General features: G+C 36.0%; 1 protein-coding gene across 10 annotated transcripts in view; it reads left to right on the top strand.

Annotated features, from left to right (window-relative positions):
• LOC132797031 (Ca(2+)/calmodulin-responsive adenylate cyclase) overlaps positions 1-20,902 on the top strand; it is a 50,410-nt gene that overhangs the window by 17,083 nt on the left and 12,425 nt on the right. For all 10 annotated transcript variants that reach the window (XM_060808453.1, XM_060808452.1, XM_060808449.1 and 7 more), the window contains exons 3-7: positions 15,185-15,455; positions 17,009-17,740; positions 17,807-17,934; positions 18,908-19,211; positions 19,334-19,588. In XM_060808453.1, coding sequence (XP_060664436.1) covers positions 15,255-15,455; positions 17,009-17,740; positions 17,807-17,934; positions 18,908-19,211; positions 19,334-19,588 — 1,620 coding nt within the window. In that variant the 5' untranslated portion in view covers positions 15,185-15,254. The remainder of the gene's footprint in view (positions 1-15,184; positions 15,456-17,008; positions 17,741-17,806; positions 17,935-18,907; positions 19,212-19,333; positions 19,589-20,902) is intronic.

The following is a 20,902-nucleotide window of genomic DNA, read 5'->3' as shown; positions in this document are numbered from 1 at the left end:
GATATTGATTATTATACGAGCGAACTATATATGCAGTTAATCTAATTAGTTTTTAATGATTTCTTTGGTTAATTGTACACTTTTTGGGCATCGAGAATCCAGTTGGCATTTGAAGGGCTTCTGTCTCTTGCCTTCGTCTGCACTTTGAGGCATTCCTGAAATCCAATTTCGAGTTCTAATTGACATGCTGCGGATGCCAAAGTGAAGCAGGCATGACTCAATGCGGGTTATTTACTCGTAACTCGTCACTCGTCACTCGTACGTATACGTAATTTGGCTATAGGCCGTCTCTTTGGCCACATTTTCGCGGTCGCTTTGAAGGCGTGCATAGGCAACGCACACACACACACACACACATTCACTTGCACTTGGTTAACTTTGTGGTTATTTTATTTACTGTTTTTTTTGGGCCGCCTTTAATGCCGTTTATCGCTCGTCAGTTGTCAGGCGTCGCATTGCATCGGTTTTTGGTCATTTTGTGCCTTCTGTTGTCTGTGTTTTTTTTTTGTTATTGTCTTGCGCCTTTCTGGTTTGTGTTTTTTCGCCACTTGTTACGCGCTTCGTTCAAATATTTGACATTCATAATGTTTAACCAGCGGCCAAGTTCGGTCACTATCTGGCAATTTTTGTTGTTGTTGTTGTGGTTGTTGTGTTTTTTTTTCGTTTTCTTTGTTTTATGCGATTGCGTGCCCTGCATGTTACATTAGACACGAGACCCTGACTGATGTGATGTGATGTGATGTGTGATCCCCCAATGCCCAAAATGTTGAGGTGACTGTTGAGGTGGAGTGTGCAACAACCGCTTTCTCAAGGTTCTCTCTCCCATCTTCCTCCCCCTCTCTCTCTTTTTGTTACAAGCATTGCTAATAATCACCATGGTCGTTAAGTGATGCCCAGTTAACTAGCCGCCTCCTTTTCATCGTTATGTCATCGACTAGTCAACAAAGTGCCCTCACCCAAGTGGCCCCCGACGAGGGCAGTTCAAGTGATGTTTAGGCACAAGCACACATTGTGATGATAGCAAAAGGCTCTTACTCAATCAGCTGCTCTCTCTCTCTCTTTCTCTCTCTCTCACTTTTTCTTTTCTTGTTTTTCTTTATACCTGCAGCCTTTAGGGTAGAAGGGTATTATAAATTTGTGTAACAGAATGAGTCATCTCACATGATCACATTTTCGTCATAAGCGACGATATTCTATTGAATATTTTAAAAGAAGTAGTATAACAAAATACCAAATATAGCGTTCGATATATTTCAGTATTCTTCATCAGCGATAATCTGGTATATTTTGTACTATATTTTGCAGTATTTTGTAAGAAGTATATACTAGATTTTCGACATATATACCAGGTTTTGTTTATTCTAAAAAAGTATACCAAAAAATACCGAAATATATCGAAGGATATACTTGTGAAATATATCGAAGGCTGTACTTGGGCCGGTATATTTTGTACTCTATGGAATATTTTGAAATAATACAGCCTTCTATATATTCAGTATTTTTGGTGTATTTTTAGAATAACCAAGACAATCTGGTATATTCGGTGCCCTATGTAATATTTGGAATGTAAGAGTATACAGATATAGTATATTAATTTCATATTTGGTATATTATTATATACCGATATAGTATATTAATTAGATATTTGGTATATTATTAATACCTCACTCTTTTTTTTATTGAAAATGAGTAACGGGCATGCCACAGTCGTGCACACTCGTCTAGCTTTCTTACTTGTTTTCCATACAATTTGCCACAAAATTATAGACATATGTCGTCGCCATCGCGTGCTGAGCATGAATTTCTCAGCGCATTGTCTGACAATGAAATTGTCAAATTGTTGCACACACAATCTGTTTAGCTGGCCATGCAACTTGGCAGCTTGGCGACTTGGGTCTTAAGTTCACATTTTGATTGATCGCACTTGAAAATAATAACAAGTCTTGGATACAAATCACTTGCTCATTTCATTTCGCATGCATAGCACTTTATTCTACTTGTTGTTCTACTTGCGATCATTTTAATTATCTACTGATCTTTCAGCACTGTCTAGAGGTTAATCATATGCTAGTGTGTGTGTGTGTCGTCTCATAGGGAATTAAAACATGTAAACGTGTAATGAATTGAGACTTTAGTCAACGAAATAAACAACTAGAAATAATTACTAATTACAAGCTAAATTGTCATTTAATGCTGTTTGTTAAATAGCCAAGCATGAAACACATCAATAACAATGCTAACGATGATGAAATGATCTTTTGCAACGGGCTACAAATTATTTGTCAGCATTCTAGAATTTGAATTTAACGCCGCGAAGCATTCAAATATGAGCGTGTATTGAAATGAGCTTTTAGCTAAGCATTGTAAAATGTGAATTACAATAAATAACTAATAATTTCCAGCTAAATTGCCGTTAATAATAAAGTAAACTATAATTGAGCTGATCTTCTAAGTAGGGGTTATAAATTGTTATGAGCATTCTAGAAGTTTGTGAGCACACAAAACTGCATTGGAAATTTTTATAAAATAGTGAATTAAATGCAGTGTTTAATGCACTATTTTAAAATATGAATAAAAATATACAACTGCTGAGTTAAATTTGTTATTTAATGCTTATTGCAAAACATTGATAATAATGTTAAATATTAATAAACTTATCTTCTAAGTAAGGGTTATAAATTGTTGTTATCAGAGCTCTAATATTTTTGGAAAATAAGAAACTTGAATTGACTTTAATATTTATTTTAATGAAATTAAATCAAATGAAGTAAAGTAATATAAAATGAGATGATATTAAATTAAATTAAATGTAATTAAGTGAAATGAAATAAAAGAAGCAAAATAAATCAAAAATTTGACAATATTTTGCTAAGCATTGAAAATTCATAACTGCAATTTTAAAGCATTGAAGAAGTTTTCAGTCTATGGAATATTTTGAGTGTGATAGTATATCGATATACCAAATATAGCTTTCGGTATATTTTTGTATTTATTCGGAATATTAATTTGGTATAATTTGAGATTAATACTGCACTGTTATGCTTTTATTGAAAATGTGTGCATTTAATGTGAATAAAATAAAAGTAAAATAATATAAATAAACTCACTGAATAAAAAGAGTACAGTAATAATTAAATAAAACATCAAATAAGTGATGTAAATAATATTAAAAATAAACTATATATAAAATAAAATATCAAAATAAATAACATAGAATTATCATTGAAATGAATCAAATAATTGCAGACATTGTCAGTCCATACTTGACACTGTTTCAGCCTGATCTTGGTGGTGATATTAAATTGTCAAAACATTGTCAGATACTAATTTAATTGTGCCGACGAAGAATGTGCTTAATTTAATAAGAAAATTGCGCACCATTTAAATGCTTGCTGCTCTTGTGTGTGCATTAAAAGTATGCAGTTAATTTGAATAATAGAATTGCATAGCATTTAATTAATTTGATGTCCAACTGATCGCTTTACAATATATCCAAGGCAATTGAAATTGCCACAGCACAGATGCATTTGTTTAATTGCATTTTCTGTTGGCACAAATTCGTCTAGCAACAGTTGAAATACAAATGTTATTTGTGCAAACGATGAGAGCTGCATCATCATCATCATCGGCCTCTGTCGGATCGTTCTAGCTCTTTGACAGGCGCTTTCACTTGCTGCTGCCCAGGTGGGGCGTGAGAGTGGGCGGGGCGGGGCAAGCTCATCACATTGCCGTGACAGTTGAGTTTCCATGAAAAAACAAGCTAAGGAGAAGCCAGCAGGCAGTCAAGCAGTCAACCAGTCAAGCATTCATGCAGTCAGTCAGTCAGTCAGTCGGTCGGTTAGTCAGTTTTAGTCACCAAGCACTTTACTTTCATCCGCCTTCGTTTTGTCAGCTCCAAAACTGCGATGCAATGATGAGAGAGAGGGGAAGGGGGAGGGGAGATTGAGGGGTTGTGCGGTGCGGTGGCATTGTGAATGTTGGCCGTCAATCTCTTGTCTAATTAGAAACATCTCAGAATTTTTGGCCAGAAACGTGTGCTTGTACTTTTGCCAAAAAGTCCAAAAACCACACACACACACACATACACACAAGAAAAGCGAAAAAAAAAACAACACCGAGTAGAGGAAAATCTAAAATACAATTTTTGTCATTTCGTGTAAAACAGATTTCGTCAGTTTTGCTGGGCGAGGGCCCTTGAAATCGAGTATTACATTATTTCAACAATTTTTATACATATGTATATATTTTTTTTGCATTTAAATCGAGTGAAACGAAACGTTGTTACGCCTCAATTATGCATTTTGTAATAATATTTTTTTGCAAAAACAAAAACAAGAAATACAAAAAAAAACAAATATGTAGAACGGAAATTTGTGCTCATATAGAATTTTTCATTTGCGTCATGCGATTGAAAATCGATTTGACAGCAACGCACGTCTATAAAAATTCTTCTTAAACGGGGCAAAAAAAAAAAAAAAAGTGTCCGGCATGCGGCGTTGAGTTTGGAGGAGTAAAAAACATGCATGTGGAACGTTTAGCTGTTTGCTGTCCATCTGGTCATCTCATGCTGTTGCTTAACTATTCATAAATTTTATTTTTACTCTAGTCGAGTCGAGTGTGGTGCGATGATGATGATGGGGCACTAAAAAGCGAAAGGGATGCATTCACACGCGATTAACGCCAAATCTAACCCAGAGCTGAGCATTTCTAGCTGCCTCAACATCATCATCATCATCCCAATCATCGGCAACATATTTTCAAAAGCGAACCAGCAGCAAATGTGTTAAAAATATATTTTTATTGATTTTATTTCGCTGTGGTGCGGTGGCCTTTTGAGGTAATTTGCATTGCCCTTGCCTTGTGCTGTGCTGTGTTGAGTTGTGTGTTTGTGTGTGTGTGTTTGCCAATCGGCAATCGCTGCCAATCGTGGCCCCATCCAACAATCCAACAATCCACAATGCACAGTTTTCAGTTTCCTTGGCAAAAGCCACGTTCCATCGCCATCGCCATCGTCAGACTGTTTTTACATATGCTCAATGCGTTTTTGCGTTTCGCATTGCGTTTAATTAGCCGCAAAATATTCGCCATAAAAAGCGAAACACACACGCCCAACGATACCAATTTGAATTCTCCTATTCCATCAGCTACATTCCAAATTCCATTATTCGCATTATTCACTTGCTTAAGTCCCAATGCACATTTTCCACCTTGGCTTAACTTTGTTGTCGTTGTTGTTGTTGTCGATGTTGTTGTTGTAGTTGTCATTGTTGTTGTTGCAGTTGTTGTTGTTGTTGTCGTTGTTGTTGTTGTTGCTGATGTCCCTCGATGACATTAGCTCTAGTATTCCCAATAGCAAACGCAATTTACCTTTCTTATAAACAAGATTAGGAATTTTATTTATTTGTTTATTTTCATGCTAGCAATTGGACCTTTTTTCAATTTGTAATTTAATTAAAAAATTACAATTTCTGTTTATATTATTGTATTTATTTATTATTATATTTATTATTGTATTTATATCTTCTTTATTTATTTATATTTATGCTAGAAGTACATGCTAAAGCTCATTATTTATAGCACTAGTTTTTATTGAGCTAGTCATAAGTATCGAACTAATTAAGTTAAATTACACATTTCCATAATTAAAAAAAAACACAATTGCCTATTTACATTATTATTTTAGTGTAACATATTTCATCTATATTGAATTTAACTTTTAAATTAACTTTAGACATTCATTAGTTATATCTTCATAAAAAGTTGATTAGAGGTGCGCATTGCGAATAGATGACTTATTTTATAATATTAGTTATGCTCATACAAAAAAAAAACACTTAACAAGAATTTTCCAGTGGAGTCATCATAAAAATCTTGCTCCAAAGTTGAATAGTTTTCTATATATAATGTATTATTTAACTAATGTCTAATTACAAAGATTAAGTTGCCATATTAGTATCAAAAGTCTATATTAAGCAATTATAAATAAATTACTTAAATACTGCCCAAGCATGAAGCTTGATTAAGATGCTATATCAAAACTGTATTTAAGAGAAATAATAATCAAAAAAAATGTATTTTTTTGTTTCTCTCTTCTTTTATTTACACAAAAAGTAAATTGTATAATTAATATTAAATTAACAGAAATAGCAGTCAATCCAAAATATAAATCAATATTGCTCAATTACAAATAAATAAATAAAGTATAAAAAAAAAAGTTCGTATGTTAGAGTTAAGAGCTAAGAACAGTTCAATTCGAACAGTCAATGGAACATGTTCCAAAATGTATGAAGTATGATCTGTAGTTGAAAACCCTGCAAGCACATACTTAACGCTCTACAGTTTAGCATTCAACCAGCACTTCTTCACTAGATCAAATCCCAATGCACATTTGATTCGTTTGCTTATCGCTGTTATTGCTGTTGTTGTGGTTGAGAGTCCCGCATTGAGTTGAGTTGAGTTGAGTTGAGCAACAAAAGATCATTCGCTTCGTCACCTTATCGGCTAACAGCTTTATGCCTATTTACATATATCACCACATATACGGCGCAGTCGAGGTGGAGATGGAGGTGGAAGTGGAGATGGGAGGAAGTGCAGCCGCCAGGTGGTAATGAGTAGTCAAACCCGAGGCATCTAAGGCGACAACTGTTGGATTGTTGTATCAGCTGTAAGTGCATTGCACTGCACTGCACTGCATAGAGAGGGCGTGCAAATAGAGGGCGTTGCTGCAGAGCCAACGGTAAATAGCGCAGATACTATAGCGTACGTCCAGCAGCGACGTCCCTCAACCCGCACATTGCACTCGCGAGTTGTCTGTCTGTCTGTCTGTCTGAACTGAACTGAACTGATAAGCGAGTCATTCAAGAAATACCCAACTGAAGTCACATTGCTTATATAAACATGGTCTGATTGAGGTGCACACCGAGCATATGCAGCTCGCTACTATCGATAGTATCATATATAATGTCGATAAGTTAACATATTACTTATCTGTGTAAAGAAACTAGCAATGATATCACAACATTCTAACTATCTCGAAGAAATCTACTTTTGCTTTTACCTTCATATAGAAGCTACTTTATATTTAAAATAAATTGATTATCTACTTTCTTGATGAAATCTACATTTGCTCTATTCTATAATAAAAATTGTACATAATACTTCACTTATATAAAATGGTCTGATTGAAGTGCGTATAGAGCACTTGCTACTATCGATATTATGTGATATCGATAAGTTGCGTAAAGTACACAGCGATGATAATACATTTGAACTATCTTGACGAAATCTACTTTTGCTGTTTCCATCAATAGCAATTGCTTAAAAAGAAAATTAAGAAATGGGTTGTCATACTTTTAGTACTATCGATAGTATGTATGATACTGTATAATACTGTCATGTGATTGAAACACCTATTGAAATTGATGCATTTTAAACAGTTCATTGATATAAATGTAGTTGATATATTAAACTTATCTGCTTACCGATCAAATCATATACAAGTGCACAAAATACTTGGATTATATAAAATGTTGCGACTATCGATAGTATGTGATATTGCTAAGTTGTCATACACTTTTGTGATGATACATTTTCGTCGATACCCATGACTATCATTATATAGACATGATTTAATATCAATAAGAAACTACAAAGTATCTGGAATGAAATCTACATTCGCTGTACTCTATAAAATACCTATCAAAAAGTTGGCACATAAAATACTTTTGTCCGATGTGAAGCACTTGCCTTTACGTATGAAGTGTTTTTACCTTCTGAAGTATGTTTGCCGAGCTTCGATAAGTGTCTTCTATCTTGCTGTTATTAAAGTAAACTTATCGAGCAGTTTATATGCCATATATTAATCCCCTCGAGTAGCTAGTCGAGTGCTGTTCGCTAAGTGCATATGATTGTTGAAATCTATTTGTTTTTTCTTTTTGTTCACAATGTTTATCTGCCCTTTGACTTGAATGTGAAATACTAATCAATAATTCGCTACAAAGCTTACAATTTGCAGTTGAGATATTGAGATATTGTGGTGAACAGCATCGTTGACAGTGCTAAAACTTTCGCATATTTTAAAGAAGATATTTTTAAACGATATAACATTCCAAACGAAATAAATCAATTGCTACAACAAAATCTTGTCGTAGGCTCTGGCAGTCAATAGTTGAATTGTGGAATGACTCATTGACAAGGGAGAAGAATGTTGAGCAAACTAAAGCATCTTTCGCATTTCACATTTCCACTTCCACTTCCATTTGCCACATTTCACATATTCGAAGTACAAAAGCAATGGTAAATTTGTATGTGGTATGCTCATAAATAACCCAAGTCAAGCAGATGCTGACATCACAAGAAGAACAAACAACATCATCATCATCATTATCATCATCATCATCATCATTATCATCAGCTGAGGGAACCAATCAAGTGACAAAGACACAAGCATACAAATATTAGCACATGAATATAGAAATATCTCTGTGTATGTGTGTGTGTGTACTCCTAGATGTGTGTCTATGTGTATTTGCTTTGCAATGAAACTCGAATTTAACACATGCTAATAAAAATGCCTAAAGTTGCTCGTAGAACATCTGTTCGATTCGCTTTTGCAGTTGCTGTAGAAACAAGGGACACATGTAACGCATCAAATTTTTGGTCAAAAGAGTGACCCACTGCACTTAACAACAATAAATAAATCAATTGGGATAAAAGCCAAGCACAAATAATACAATTATGTGTGTGTGTGCGTCGCCTTTGAGCCCCGCTCGCTAATTGATTTGACTAACTCACTTTACAATAGACGCACAAAGAAAAGGGTCAAATTGTCAAGCGCGTGCCGTGCTGAGCCGCACAGTGTATTGTCAAAATGTACACAAAGTCAAATGTATGTGTAAATATTTATAATTAATTAAGTAGCTATGTGTACGTACGTATATAACGCATACGCCAAGTGGACCTCGCATTTTGTTTTGTTTTCGTTTTCGTCTATCATCAAATTGCAATCGGAAACTATAGTCTGATTGAAATTTCTTCTCTCGTCTGTGCTCAACAACAAAGCAAACGAAAGCTGCCTTAATTATAAATATTTATGGGACCACATGGGGTATGAGTGCGAATATGATGGCGATGGCGAGTTCTCTGTGATGGGCTGTAAATCTAGTAAGTTTGGGGTTGAGACCTGTTACTTTGCCAGCGAAACTTTTTCGATTACAATTATCGTTAATTAATTGCATAGATTTCATATTCAAACACTGGCAATTCGATCAAGTTCCAAATTGTTTACTATCTGAATCTATAACAAATCTCTGTAGTTTGCTGGATTGCACTTGTGTCTGTGTGTTTGTGTGTGTGTGTGTGAGTGTGGGGCACTTTCTGGATTTCTGGTTTCCTTTTTGTTTCCAAATGTATCTCAAAATGTGTTTAGCCCCGTGTGCGTCATTTTGTTTGTTGTTATTATTGTTAGCATTTGTATGGCTTGTGCTTAATTTTTTTTTTTTTTTGCTAGAGCTTCCTGACGACGACGACGCCAACGCCAACGCAAAAGAAACCCAGAGAAAATTTTGGTATTTACAATTGGGTAAAATTATCAATTCGATTCATTCATTATCTTTGTCCCCGACAAAACTGTGCTGGTGATTAATGCAGCAGGGCGGCAAATGAGCAAAGTGACAAGCGGACAGTGCTCGATGTGCTTCTTAATTGCTGTCAATTGATGCAATTCAAAACGGGTCAATGCAAAACATTTACAAGTCTAACGAGTAATCGAAAATCACAAATTTCAAACTGAAGCCTTTCACTTGCTGCTGCTGCAATTGCAATTTTGTCGCCCCTGATTGACAGCAGGGGAGGGAGAAGGGGGCTTGACCATTAATTGAGTACATTCTGCCATCCAAAGTCCCGCAGCTACTTGCCCTTCGCCTTCTCTTGTCAATGGTCCGCATGCATCCGTCATGCGGAAACATCGCAAATCACAAGAAATTTTCTTGTCTGTTTTTGTTTTTTTTTTTTTTTTGTACGCTCTTTCTCTGTGTATTTCTTTTTTTGGGTTTTGGTGACATTAGAAAAATCAAACCAAATTTTTAAATTGCTTTTGTTGTTGCTTCTGCTGCTTGTGGTTGATGAGTGGGCGACTCGAGTATTAGATGCCAAGAATTGAATCGAATCCAAAGCCAAATTGCGCGTGTCTTCGAGATTTGCTTGCGTTGGTTTAACGACGCTCCTCTCTCACTCGCTCTCTCTCTCTCTCTCTCTCTCTCTTTATGGTTATTATGGGTATATGGCCAGTGATAAGATTCAATTTGCCTGATTTGGCATGATGATGCTCAAAAGCTGTCAACATCATTAGATGACCACATTCGGTGACCAATTATGACTTTGCCAACTGCTTCGACTGCGACTGCGACTGCGAGTAACAGGTAACAGGTAGCGTTTAAGCCACTTTACAACTGTTTCAGAGTCTGTTCAGGGATCGTTAGCTGATGCTGATGAAGGCAGTTGATTAACATTCGAGTGTGAGAAACATCGTACTATGTAAACCGCACTTATAAGGTGCTAAAGACACATGTGAAGCAGCTGTCTATCTCTGTGAAATTTTCCCTTTTCCTCGTCGTTAAACTTTTCCATTGCAAATGTGCGAGAAGACACAACAGACTCTATTCATTTTTTTAAGCTGTCTCCCGAAAAGCATAGACTACTTTTATCGAACTCAATTACTTTATACTTACTTCGTTTAAAGCTTTCTGATTGTTTTTATTACTCTGCTGTTTTACCTTTACGGCTTAAATAGTAAAGTTAAGCGTGCTTCGTTGCCTTGTTTATTGGCTTTGCTATTTTCGTATTATTGATTTGCCTTTTGCACTGGGATTTGGAAACGTTTTTACATTTAGTACACGTTTAGAACATTTAGAATTTAGTACTTTGCCTAAATCTCACCTCATTTTAGTTTTACTTCACCCTTTCTTTTTAGTTCACTTCTCATTTTTAGTAGATTTCTAGTTTCTCTTTTGTTTGAAATACCTTCTTAATTCCTTGCTTCTACATTGTTTCCTATTTTGTTTTGTTCTCCGCAGTTTGCTTGGCATTGAAATTCACCCTTTGTTTCGCTTCTCTTTTTCGTTTGCTTTGCTTCTTTTGTGCTCGCTAGCTTGCATAGCTTTACTCTCTCCTTCTCCTTCTGCTTCCTGCTTCCTTCCGCGCTTATCAAATTGTGCACTTGAAGCTGTTTGACATTTCGGTTGGACTGAAATCAATAAAGCTGTGTTTGAACTCTACACTGGTTAACCTAATTGCGGTGCACTTAGCGCAGTAATAAGTTTGCACTTCTTATTGGATTAGGATTATGATTTGCAAAAGTAATTAGACATTTTATATAATTATGTTGTTTGTCAGTATTGGTTATATTTCATATACACTCCTGCCCAAAATTATACGACACCTCTAAATTTTTTGTTTCGGCGCTCGTAGCAGAATGCGAAAACGAAAACGATCAAAACAAAGTATGAAGACTAATAGCACAAAGCGTAATGCACAAAATGTGCTATTCTTATCTCTGTTTGGATCTCTCTTTTTCAAGTAACGGTAAAAAAAGCACACACGCTTCAATTTTAGCTACGCTGCACATGTATCAAAACTATACGACACATTTCGATTTTTGCTGCTGGCGCGAAAGATTTGGTGCGAATTTGTTTTTTTTTAAGTTCTGTTAAACATTTGATTAGTTTTCAATAAAATGCCGCGTGGTTGCTTATTAAGCGAAGAAGAAAAGGGAAGAATTAAAGCTTACAACGATGCCGGATTCAATATTAGCAAAATATCGCGGATAATGGGTCGAACACGCTGTGTTATCACTAAATTTTTAAGCGATTCGGATGGATATGGTGTTAAACGTAGCTCCGGCAGAAAACCCAAGCTGTCCGATCGTGATAAACGACGGATATTAAAAAAAAAGCAAGCAATTCTTTTCTATCATGCGCCTCTCTTGCTGCGTCTTGCAGTCATCCTGTGTCTCGGATGACTGTCTGGCGAACGTTGCAAGCCTCGGAATTTATTGTAAGGGGAGTTTTAAAAAAGGCTCCATTCCTAAAACCCCAACACAAAGAAGCACGCCTTCAGTTTGCTGAAAAAAATTTGGAAACCAACTGGGCCTCGGTATGGAATTTCAACTTCATTTTGTTTATACAAATTTAATCAATATTTCTCACTTAGATCATTTTTTCTGATGAGAAAAAATTTAATCTGGATGGCCCAGATGGGTTTCGTCATTATTGGCGAGATTTGCGTAAGGATCCCCTCATGTTTTCAAAGCGCAATTTCGGAGGTGGATCCGCAATGGTTTGGGGAGCCTTCCATGCGTCTGGAACGCTCAATCTGTGCTTTACAAGCTCTCGCATGAACAGCACAGAATACAAAAAAGTATTAGAGGATCGTCTTCTACCATTTTTGAACCAAAATGAGGAGAAAAATTATGTTTTTTATGCAGGATAATGCATCAATACATAAAAGCAAAGAAACGCAAAGGTTTTTAAACGACCATTCCGTAAATGTTTTAGATTGGCCAGCTTGCTCTCCTGACCTTAATCCTATAGAGAACATATGGGGTATCCTAGCCAGGCGAGTTTACGCCAACAACACTAAATTTGACACCGTCAATAGTCTCAAACGGGAAATTTTGGCACAATGGTCTCTCCTAGACCAAAATATACTAAAAACTTTAATAAAATCAATGACTAAAAGAATGTTTGAGGTTGGAAAAGCTCAAGGAGGTGTTATTAACTATTAATCTTTCATAAATAATTACAAATAAAATAAAATATTCATTGTAGCTATAAATATTGAAATGTGTCGTATAGTTTTGATACACTTGCAGCGTAGCTAAAATTAAAGCGTGTGTGCTTTTTTTACCGTTACTTGAAAACGGGAGATGCAAACAAAGTCAAAAATATCTCATTTTGTGGATTACTCTTTGTGCTATCATTCCTCATACTTTGTTTTGATAGTTTTCGTTTTCGCATTCTGCTACGAGCGCCGAAACAAAAAATTTAGAGGTGTCGTATAATTTTGGGCAGGAGTGTATTATACTAGTATAGTAATAGTAAATAGTATAGTAATAGTAAAATAAATAGTAATTTTTATTTAAATACTGCTTTTATGCTCTCACTGTTTAATTTTGCTATTCGTTTTTAGTTACTAATTTTTTTTTTAATTGTAATTATTTATATTATTCTAATTTTACTTGACATTACTTTTATTTTGGTTTTTCTTGGTTTTATAATTACTATGTAATTTAATTGTATGTTGATTCTGGGTTAACTAAGCTATTGTAATTATAAATTTTCATTTTAATTATTATTTTCAATAATATTCATATTGAATGTTTCATATTATTATTATTTTTTATTTTAATTTTATTAATAGTTTATATTGTAAATGGATATTTTATTTTTTTCATTACAAATTTAATTTCATAAATGTTTGGTATTGTCCAGCAAGGTGATGAGAGATTAGGTGAAACTAGAATTTTGTGTGATCGAAGCATATTGTTGTGCATAATCAATATAATATCTTTTGAACAATCTGGTATATTTTGCACTCTATGCTATATTTTGAATGTGGTACTATATCGATATACCGAATATACCATTTGTTATTTTTTGGTATTTTTGTAATATATTATTTTGGTATATTTTGAGAATAATACCGAAATATTTTGCTTATATTCAAAATGGGTACCGTTTATCTCACAGTCGGATACACTCGACTGTAGCCCTCTTACTTGTTAATATTATTATTAATACTGCTGTTAATTTGCTCAGAATGTAATACTGTAAATCAAAGGGGATTATCATTTACTATAACTAGAGATTTGTTGGGTTAATCCAGACGATTGTTATGCATAAATGACGATACGCTCGGCTCGGCTCGACTCGACTCGGCTCGGTTCTCTATGTGTTCGTCGCTGCTTATCAGCATAACTGTTGTTGGCTGCCATAATTGACGCCACACACGTTTTCGTTGATCGCTGGTGTTTGCACAGTTGTGCAGATCTGGCGTCAAAACTGATCGCCAACATTCTGTCAACAGATACGATACATTGTATGATGACTATTTGCCAGGTTTCTTTAGTTTATTTGCCTGTCAGTCTCACTGTGTCTCTTTTTTCCATCCATCCATCCGTCCGTCTGTCTGTCCGCCTGTCTGTCCGTCTGACTGTTTCTTTGCCTATTTGGTGGCTATAATAATAATTTTGATGTGCGCATTTTGCATTTCGCAGCGACATTAATAATTATAATTATAAGACGTGAATATTTTTAATTTGTATGCACATACTTAATGCTTCAGCCCACCTTTTCCTCTCTCTTCTTCTACTCAGTGTGTGTGTGTGTGTGTGTGTGTGCGACTTGTCCAAAATATTTTCTATTTGCAGCACATTTCTGTGAGTTATGCAAGTGCAAATGATTCGCACTGCATTTAGAAGTTTACAACGTTCAGTTTTATGGCACAATAACTTTTACTTGACGGCAGATTGAACTCATTTCAATAAATTGTATATACCCAAAATGTGATTATCATTGATCTGCTTCCGCGCAGATTCATTCCTTGGATTCTTCATATTCTCACTCATAGTCAAAAATGCGGCAAAAAAGGCAAAGGCAAAGCCAAATGAATTTGTGCATAATATTTTAATGAATTTAACGGATTACCGCATACAAATCACCATTCATCTTCTCAGCTCGACTGTCACCGCAAAACGTGGGCGCGCGCGCGTTTGGGCGTGGCCTCAGCCCCCCAAACCGGCAGCACCGTAAATAAACGAACGGCAAAGAGACACGGAAAAACTGACCGAGCGAACATGAACATTGATTGATTTCACGCCAGCCAACAGCTTCTGCTGCCTGATTATTTTTAGCGCCACACGGAGGAGTGCGGTCAGGAGGCTAGAAAATGTTATTTTAAGTGGCGCGACAAACCGGGGAAGCGGAGAGGGAGGGTGGTAGAAACTGGGCGCACATTTTCCTAACCAGTGATTGCGTGCCACGAAAAATGCCAAAACATTTTTGCCCAACGGACATGCAACATTTCAAGGTCGCCAAAGCCAAAGATCCATGAACTAAACCAGAAAATAAACGAAACACTTGAAACACTTCAGCAACTAAATGAACTTCTATCTCTCTCTCTCTTTCAGCCCTTGAACTTGGCACACCGTTGGAGCCGCTGGGCAGCCGCTTGACGGCGGCGGCGGCGACGGCAGCCGCATGGACCATGCCGTCAAGGCGACGCGCGGCAGACCGCTGAACACGCTGCGCTTCGAGAACGATGAGCTGGAATGCCTCTATCAGCGGTACACGCTCAAGCTGCAGCGCTTCTCGGTGCTCGGCGTCGTCGCTCTCGTCGTCGTTCTCTGCGGCGTTATGGCCGCCCTCTCGCTGGCCTTTAACAATGCCGCCACCTTTCATGTGAGTACCAAACTAGACTAGGCCACTTGATGTACTATAAGCTTTTGTCTTCCAACTTGTGAGCTACTCAATTGAACATCCGTTCAATATCGATGCGATGCGATTGTGATTGCGATTTCGATTGCTTAAGCATTGTTTGGATTGCCCTTTTGATGACAAGTATTTAAGATGTGCATCTCAGCAAATGATATATCAATTTGGTATAGTCTTAGCTGATTTCAGTATTTGTTGAATTACTTATTTGACATTTATTTATTTTGTATCTATTATTTATATATTTTAATTAAATATCTATTTTTGTTATTAATATTTTATAATTTAGTAACGAGTCAGTACATTTTAATATCTGCAAATCTACAGAGTGCTAAAAGCAAAACAGTTGTTTATACTTACATAAATCTTACGAACCAGTAACAATCCAAATTTGAAGAGAATTGTTGCAAAGACTTGTGAGAACATTTTTCAAAAATGTAGAGCGTGTGCATTTAATCAAAACATATTTATACACCACGAGAAACTAATCAACAATCAGAAAAGAACGAAGAGCAGATCCAACAGTGATGGATATTGTCCATTAATAATTAATCTTGGTATTTGAAGAGCAATTTGACTAAATATACTTTTTATACTCAATGGTATATACCAATTATAGCCCTCGGTATATTTTAAATTTGTATTTGATATATTGGTTTGGTATATTTTCAGAATAATACCGCAATATATTGCTTTCTTGCTCTTATTCTAGTCAGATAATGAAGAAAGTATAAAGAAATAATTAATGTTATTTTGAATTCTCTGTATTCATAATTAGTCTTGATATTTGAAGATGAATTTTACTAAATGTATATTTTGAACTTAATAGTGAACCTAAAGGTATATCGATATACCAAACATAGCCTTTGGTATATTTTAAGTTTGTATTCGGTGTATTGTATTTATTTTAAGTATATTACCGCTATGTTTTGATTTCTTGTTTTCTAACGATAACGAAGAACTGATACAATAGTAATTGAAATTTGAAATTAATATTTATTCTCTGAAATTCCAACATTTACTTGCATTTCTTAAAATTAATCGTGTGCTTAGGGTTGGTGTCTTTATATGATTTTTGAAGAAAACTTTACTAAACATAGGCTTCGTTTTATGCTAATCAACAACAATCAGAGAAGAACGAAGAGCAGATACCCAAAATGATCGATGCAATCAATTAATATTTATGCTTCATTCAATTTAGAATTTGTTTATAAATAGTTAAATTGTCTACTTTTTAAGTATATAGTAGAACTGATCGTCTTTTTATTTGTTTTTAAAGGGCATATCCACTAAATATAGATTCTCTTTTCAACCAACAATACACAGACAAGAATTAATTAATAGGGATAAATGTTATCTTTAAACTAGAATTTCATTTTTTAGAAGCTCAACTTTATATTGCGTAATAACTGAAAATATTAATATAGAAATTGAAAGAGCACTCGATGTTTTTGTAATAACAATTAAAACTAAATATGAACTATGGGATACTTTAATTGTAATCTTGTAATCACTTGCAGAATATCTTCAACTCGATTGTGTGCGTGCTGTTCGCCATTGTGCTGGTGCTGCTGCAGTGCTCGGTGATCAAGGATCACCATTTGCCGACGCTCTGCTATGGCATTCTCTTGTTCACCGCGAGCATCTGCATCGTATCCATGCCGCTGGGCAGCAACTTCCCGATGGACACCAAGGAGGTGATGGCCGAGGGCGTCTGGCAGATTGTGTTTGTCGTCTTTCTCGCGTACGCGATGATGCCGCTGCAGATCTGGCAGGCGGTGGCCTTTGGCATCACACTGCCCTCGGTCCACATCAGTCTCACCGTCTACAAGATCTTCACGGACGCGCTGCAATACTCGGAAATCAATCAATTGATTGCCAACATTGTCATCTTTATTGGCGTCAATGTCGCCGGCCTTGTGGTCAACATCATGATGGAGCGAGCTCAGCGTCGAGCGTTTCTCGACACACGCAACTGCATCGCCGCTCGCCTCGAGATCCAGGATGAGAACGAGAAGCTGGAGCGCCTTTTGCTCTCCGTGCTGCCCCAACATGTGGCCATGCAGATGAAGAATGACATTCTGTCGCCGGTGGCGGGCCAATTCCATCGCATCTACATTCAGAAGCACGAGAATGTCAGCATTCTGTTTGCCGACATTGTTGGCTTCACCGTGCTCTCCTCTCAGTGCAGCGCCCAGGAGCTGGTGCGTCTGCTCAACGAGCTCTTCGGTCGCTTCGATCAGCTGGCTCACGTAAGACATCTTTTATTTTATGATCATAATCTTTCTCGATTTAACATTTTGTTATACTGATTGCAGGACAACCATTGCTTGCGCATCAAGATATTGGGTGACTGCTATTATTGTGTCTCAGGACTGCCGGAGCCACGCAAGGATCATGCCAAGTGTGCCGTGGAAATGGGACTCGATATGATCGATGCCATTGCGTGAGTACCAGCTGCAGCCTATGTTAATATAATGGCTTTACAATGGCAACTTTATGGCAATTTCGGATCATTTCTCATATCATTATTTGGAATCATTTCTTATATCATTATTTCATATTTGTTTAATTGAATTACTTATATTTTGTAAGTTAAATGAGGATAGTTGTAAATTGAATGTTTACATTAGTTATTATTTTAATATGGATCCTTTTTGTGAGTAATTTTTTCGAATTTGAATTATTATTTTCGTATGTAGATGAATTATATTATTAACTATTTACATATTTATATTTTCATTACACTTTTTGTATGTTCAATGTAAACAGTTTTAAAAGTAACTCAATTACCAATTTAGTTTATCTTTCTTTTAATATTCTTTTTGATATCAATTTGCAAATATTGATTAGATTATTTATGATTAGGCATTTATGAAAATTGTACTGTTTTTGCATTTCTTCTTATATTTAAAATGTAGACTGTGCTTTAAAAAATATTTCACAAATTTCTTAAAATTTTAATTTGTTAATATTAAATGTTTTTCTTAAGCTTAATTTGTTATGTCCATTTTCATAAATTGCCTTTGATTTTGTTACTTAATAGTTCCATTTGTTTATATTAGATTTTTATGACATTTTTTGATTGTAGATTTTAAATTCTATATTTTGATTTAGGCAACAATCAATTTATTTATTTTTTTAAAATATCACTTTTCTAATTTTATATTTTAATCTCTAATTTTTCTTTATAATGTCTAAATTCCAAAATATTGTTATCAATCAATTAAATTGTTACTTTACATATTTTTTGTTTAAATGTATGATTTTAGTTTAATGAATTAGCTGTTAGATTCACAGTTTTTTAAATTTCACTTTATGTTATCTATAATTTAAGTTTTTTTCCATTGCAATGAACAATCAATTTGTTGATTAGTTTTGAATTTGATTTAAAAACTATTAAATACACTCAATTGCAGCACCGTTGTGGAGGCCACCGATGTGATACTGAACATGCGCGTGGGTATTCACACGGGACGAGTGCTCTGCGGTGTGCTGGGCCTCCGCAAGTGGCAGTTCGATGTGTGGTCCAATGATGTCACCCTGGCGAACCACATGGAGTCGGGCGGCGAGCCGGGACGCGTGCATGTGACGCGTGCGACACTCGACTCGCTGTCCGGGGAATACGAGGTGGAGGCGGGTCACGGCGATGAGCGTTCCTCGTATCTGCGTGATCATGGCGTCGATACGTTCTTCATTGTGCCGCCGCCGCATCGACGTAAGGTGAGCAGAAATTATAGAAATACATAGCTACATATTGGACTAGATGTGCTTGGTCTCTTTCTCTCTCTCCATCATGACTCATGCATGTATTTGGATTTGTGTCTTTGGTGTCTCTATTGCAGCCCCTTATGCTAAACACGCTTGGTGTACGCTCGGCGATCGGTAGTCGGCGCAAATTATCGTTTAGAAATGTATCGAATGTGGTCATGCAACTGCTGCACACCATCAAGTTCTCGGAGCCGGTGCCGTTCTCCAACATTGCCACCGGCTCGTTCCCATCGGCGGCGGCCGCTTTAGGCGGTGGTGCGGCACGTGGCAGCAGCGCCGATGCAACCACGGCCAGCGTTCAAGTCTCATCGGAGAAGGGTTCGCGCAAGGTAAGTTGGCTCACAATTCCCACTCTTTACTCTACTCTACTCTACTCTACTCTACTCTACTGTACTGTACTGTACTGTACTTTATGTAGCATTCAGTATGCGAAACTATAGTTCATATATTGTGCATATAATAGTCCTTAGTCCTTGGTCCATTTTGTCAAGAGTTCAGAGACTCGTTTTGTAGTTCCGTAGTCGTTGATCTCTCTCTCTCTCTCTCTCTGTTTCAGTTTAGTGCATGTCCGGGTCTATATTTCTTTTTGCTTTATTTCGTTTCTTTTTTTTTTTTTGGGGGGTCTGTTGTGGTATTATTTTCTCTTTTCGCTGTGTTCTCCCCTCCCCCCGTTTGATTTCGCTTTCGCCCCCAAATCGTATCGTCCAGATACATCTACTTACCCACTCACTCAACTCTTCGTGTGTGTATTGAGTGAACAGCGATGATTCCTTTTGATTTCTTTCGTTGATTTCTTTCTTTTCGTTTACTTTCAGGATGCGGTAAGTTCACCTTACTACTAAGTATTATATCAACTGCCCCACAAACCAAACCAAAAAAAAAAAAAAAAGCGAAAACTTCCTCAATTCCGTTTCCTTGTTGAACTTTATTTCGATATTATTTTAATGGACTCTTTTGTGGGTTCTTTCGTTTCGTAGACGCAATATTCATTTATTGCTTAGAACATACTTAATATAAATATGCAATATACAATATATATTAATATATTTATTCGTATTATATTTATTTCATTGCTATATGCGTAGAACAGTTGAATCCAGTAATTTGTTAAATCTGTTATCTGTAATTCGTAATGCGTACTCTTGTATTTACTAACGAACAACAATCTGTGTAAAATATCTAAATCTCATTGCGTTTGCGTGTCGATGTTGTGCGTAGTTTGTGTAAAGAGTAATAATGGCTTTGACCATATTAATGAGTTGCGAACTGTGATTTTATGCAATTCGTAAATTAGAAAAGAAATGAACTGGAAAGTGAAATGATCTTTGGCTCGCCAAACATTAAGTGTTCTTGCAGAGGAAGTGTAAAGAACAAGTCCGATATTGTAATATTCCAATTCTCATTCATTTATCATATTCAACACTCTCTGCCAGGATACGAAAAGAATTACACAAAACAGAATTGAGTACACTAAAAATACTCTTACTATTAGGTTCAGGCGATTCGTATAATATTTTGGCATTTCGATGCTATTCCAAAATATCGTAAAGATAATACTCAGATTCACACTATACGCTAAACACACACACACATACACACGAAAATTTACTGCTATCTGCTATCGATTCAAGAAGTTTCCGTTT

Source organism: Drosophila nasuta, chromosome X, assembly GCF_023558535.2.
Source record: "Drosophila nasuta strain 15112-1781.00 chromosome X, ASM2355853v1, whole genome shotgun sequence".
NCBI lineage: Eukaryota > Metazoa > Arthropoda > Insecta > Diptera > Drosophilidae > Drosophila > Drosophila nasuta.
The sequence above is the reverse complement of the archived record's forward strand: the minus strand, read 5'-3'. Positions and strand labels throughout refer to the sequence as shown.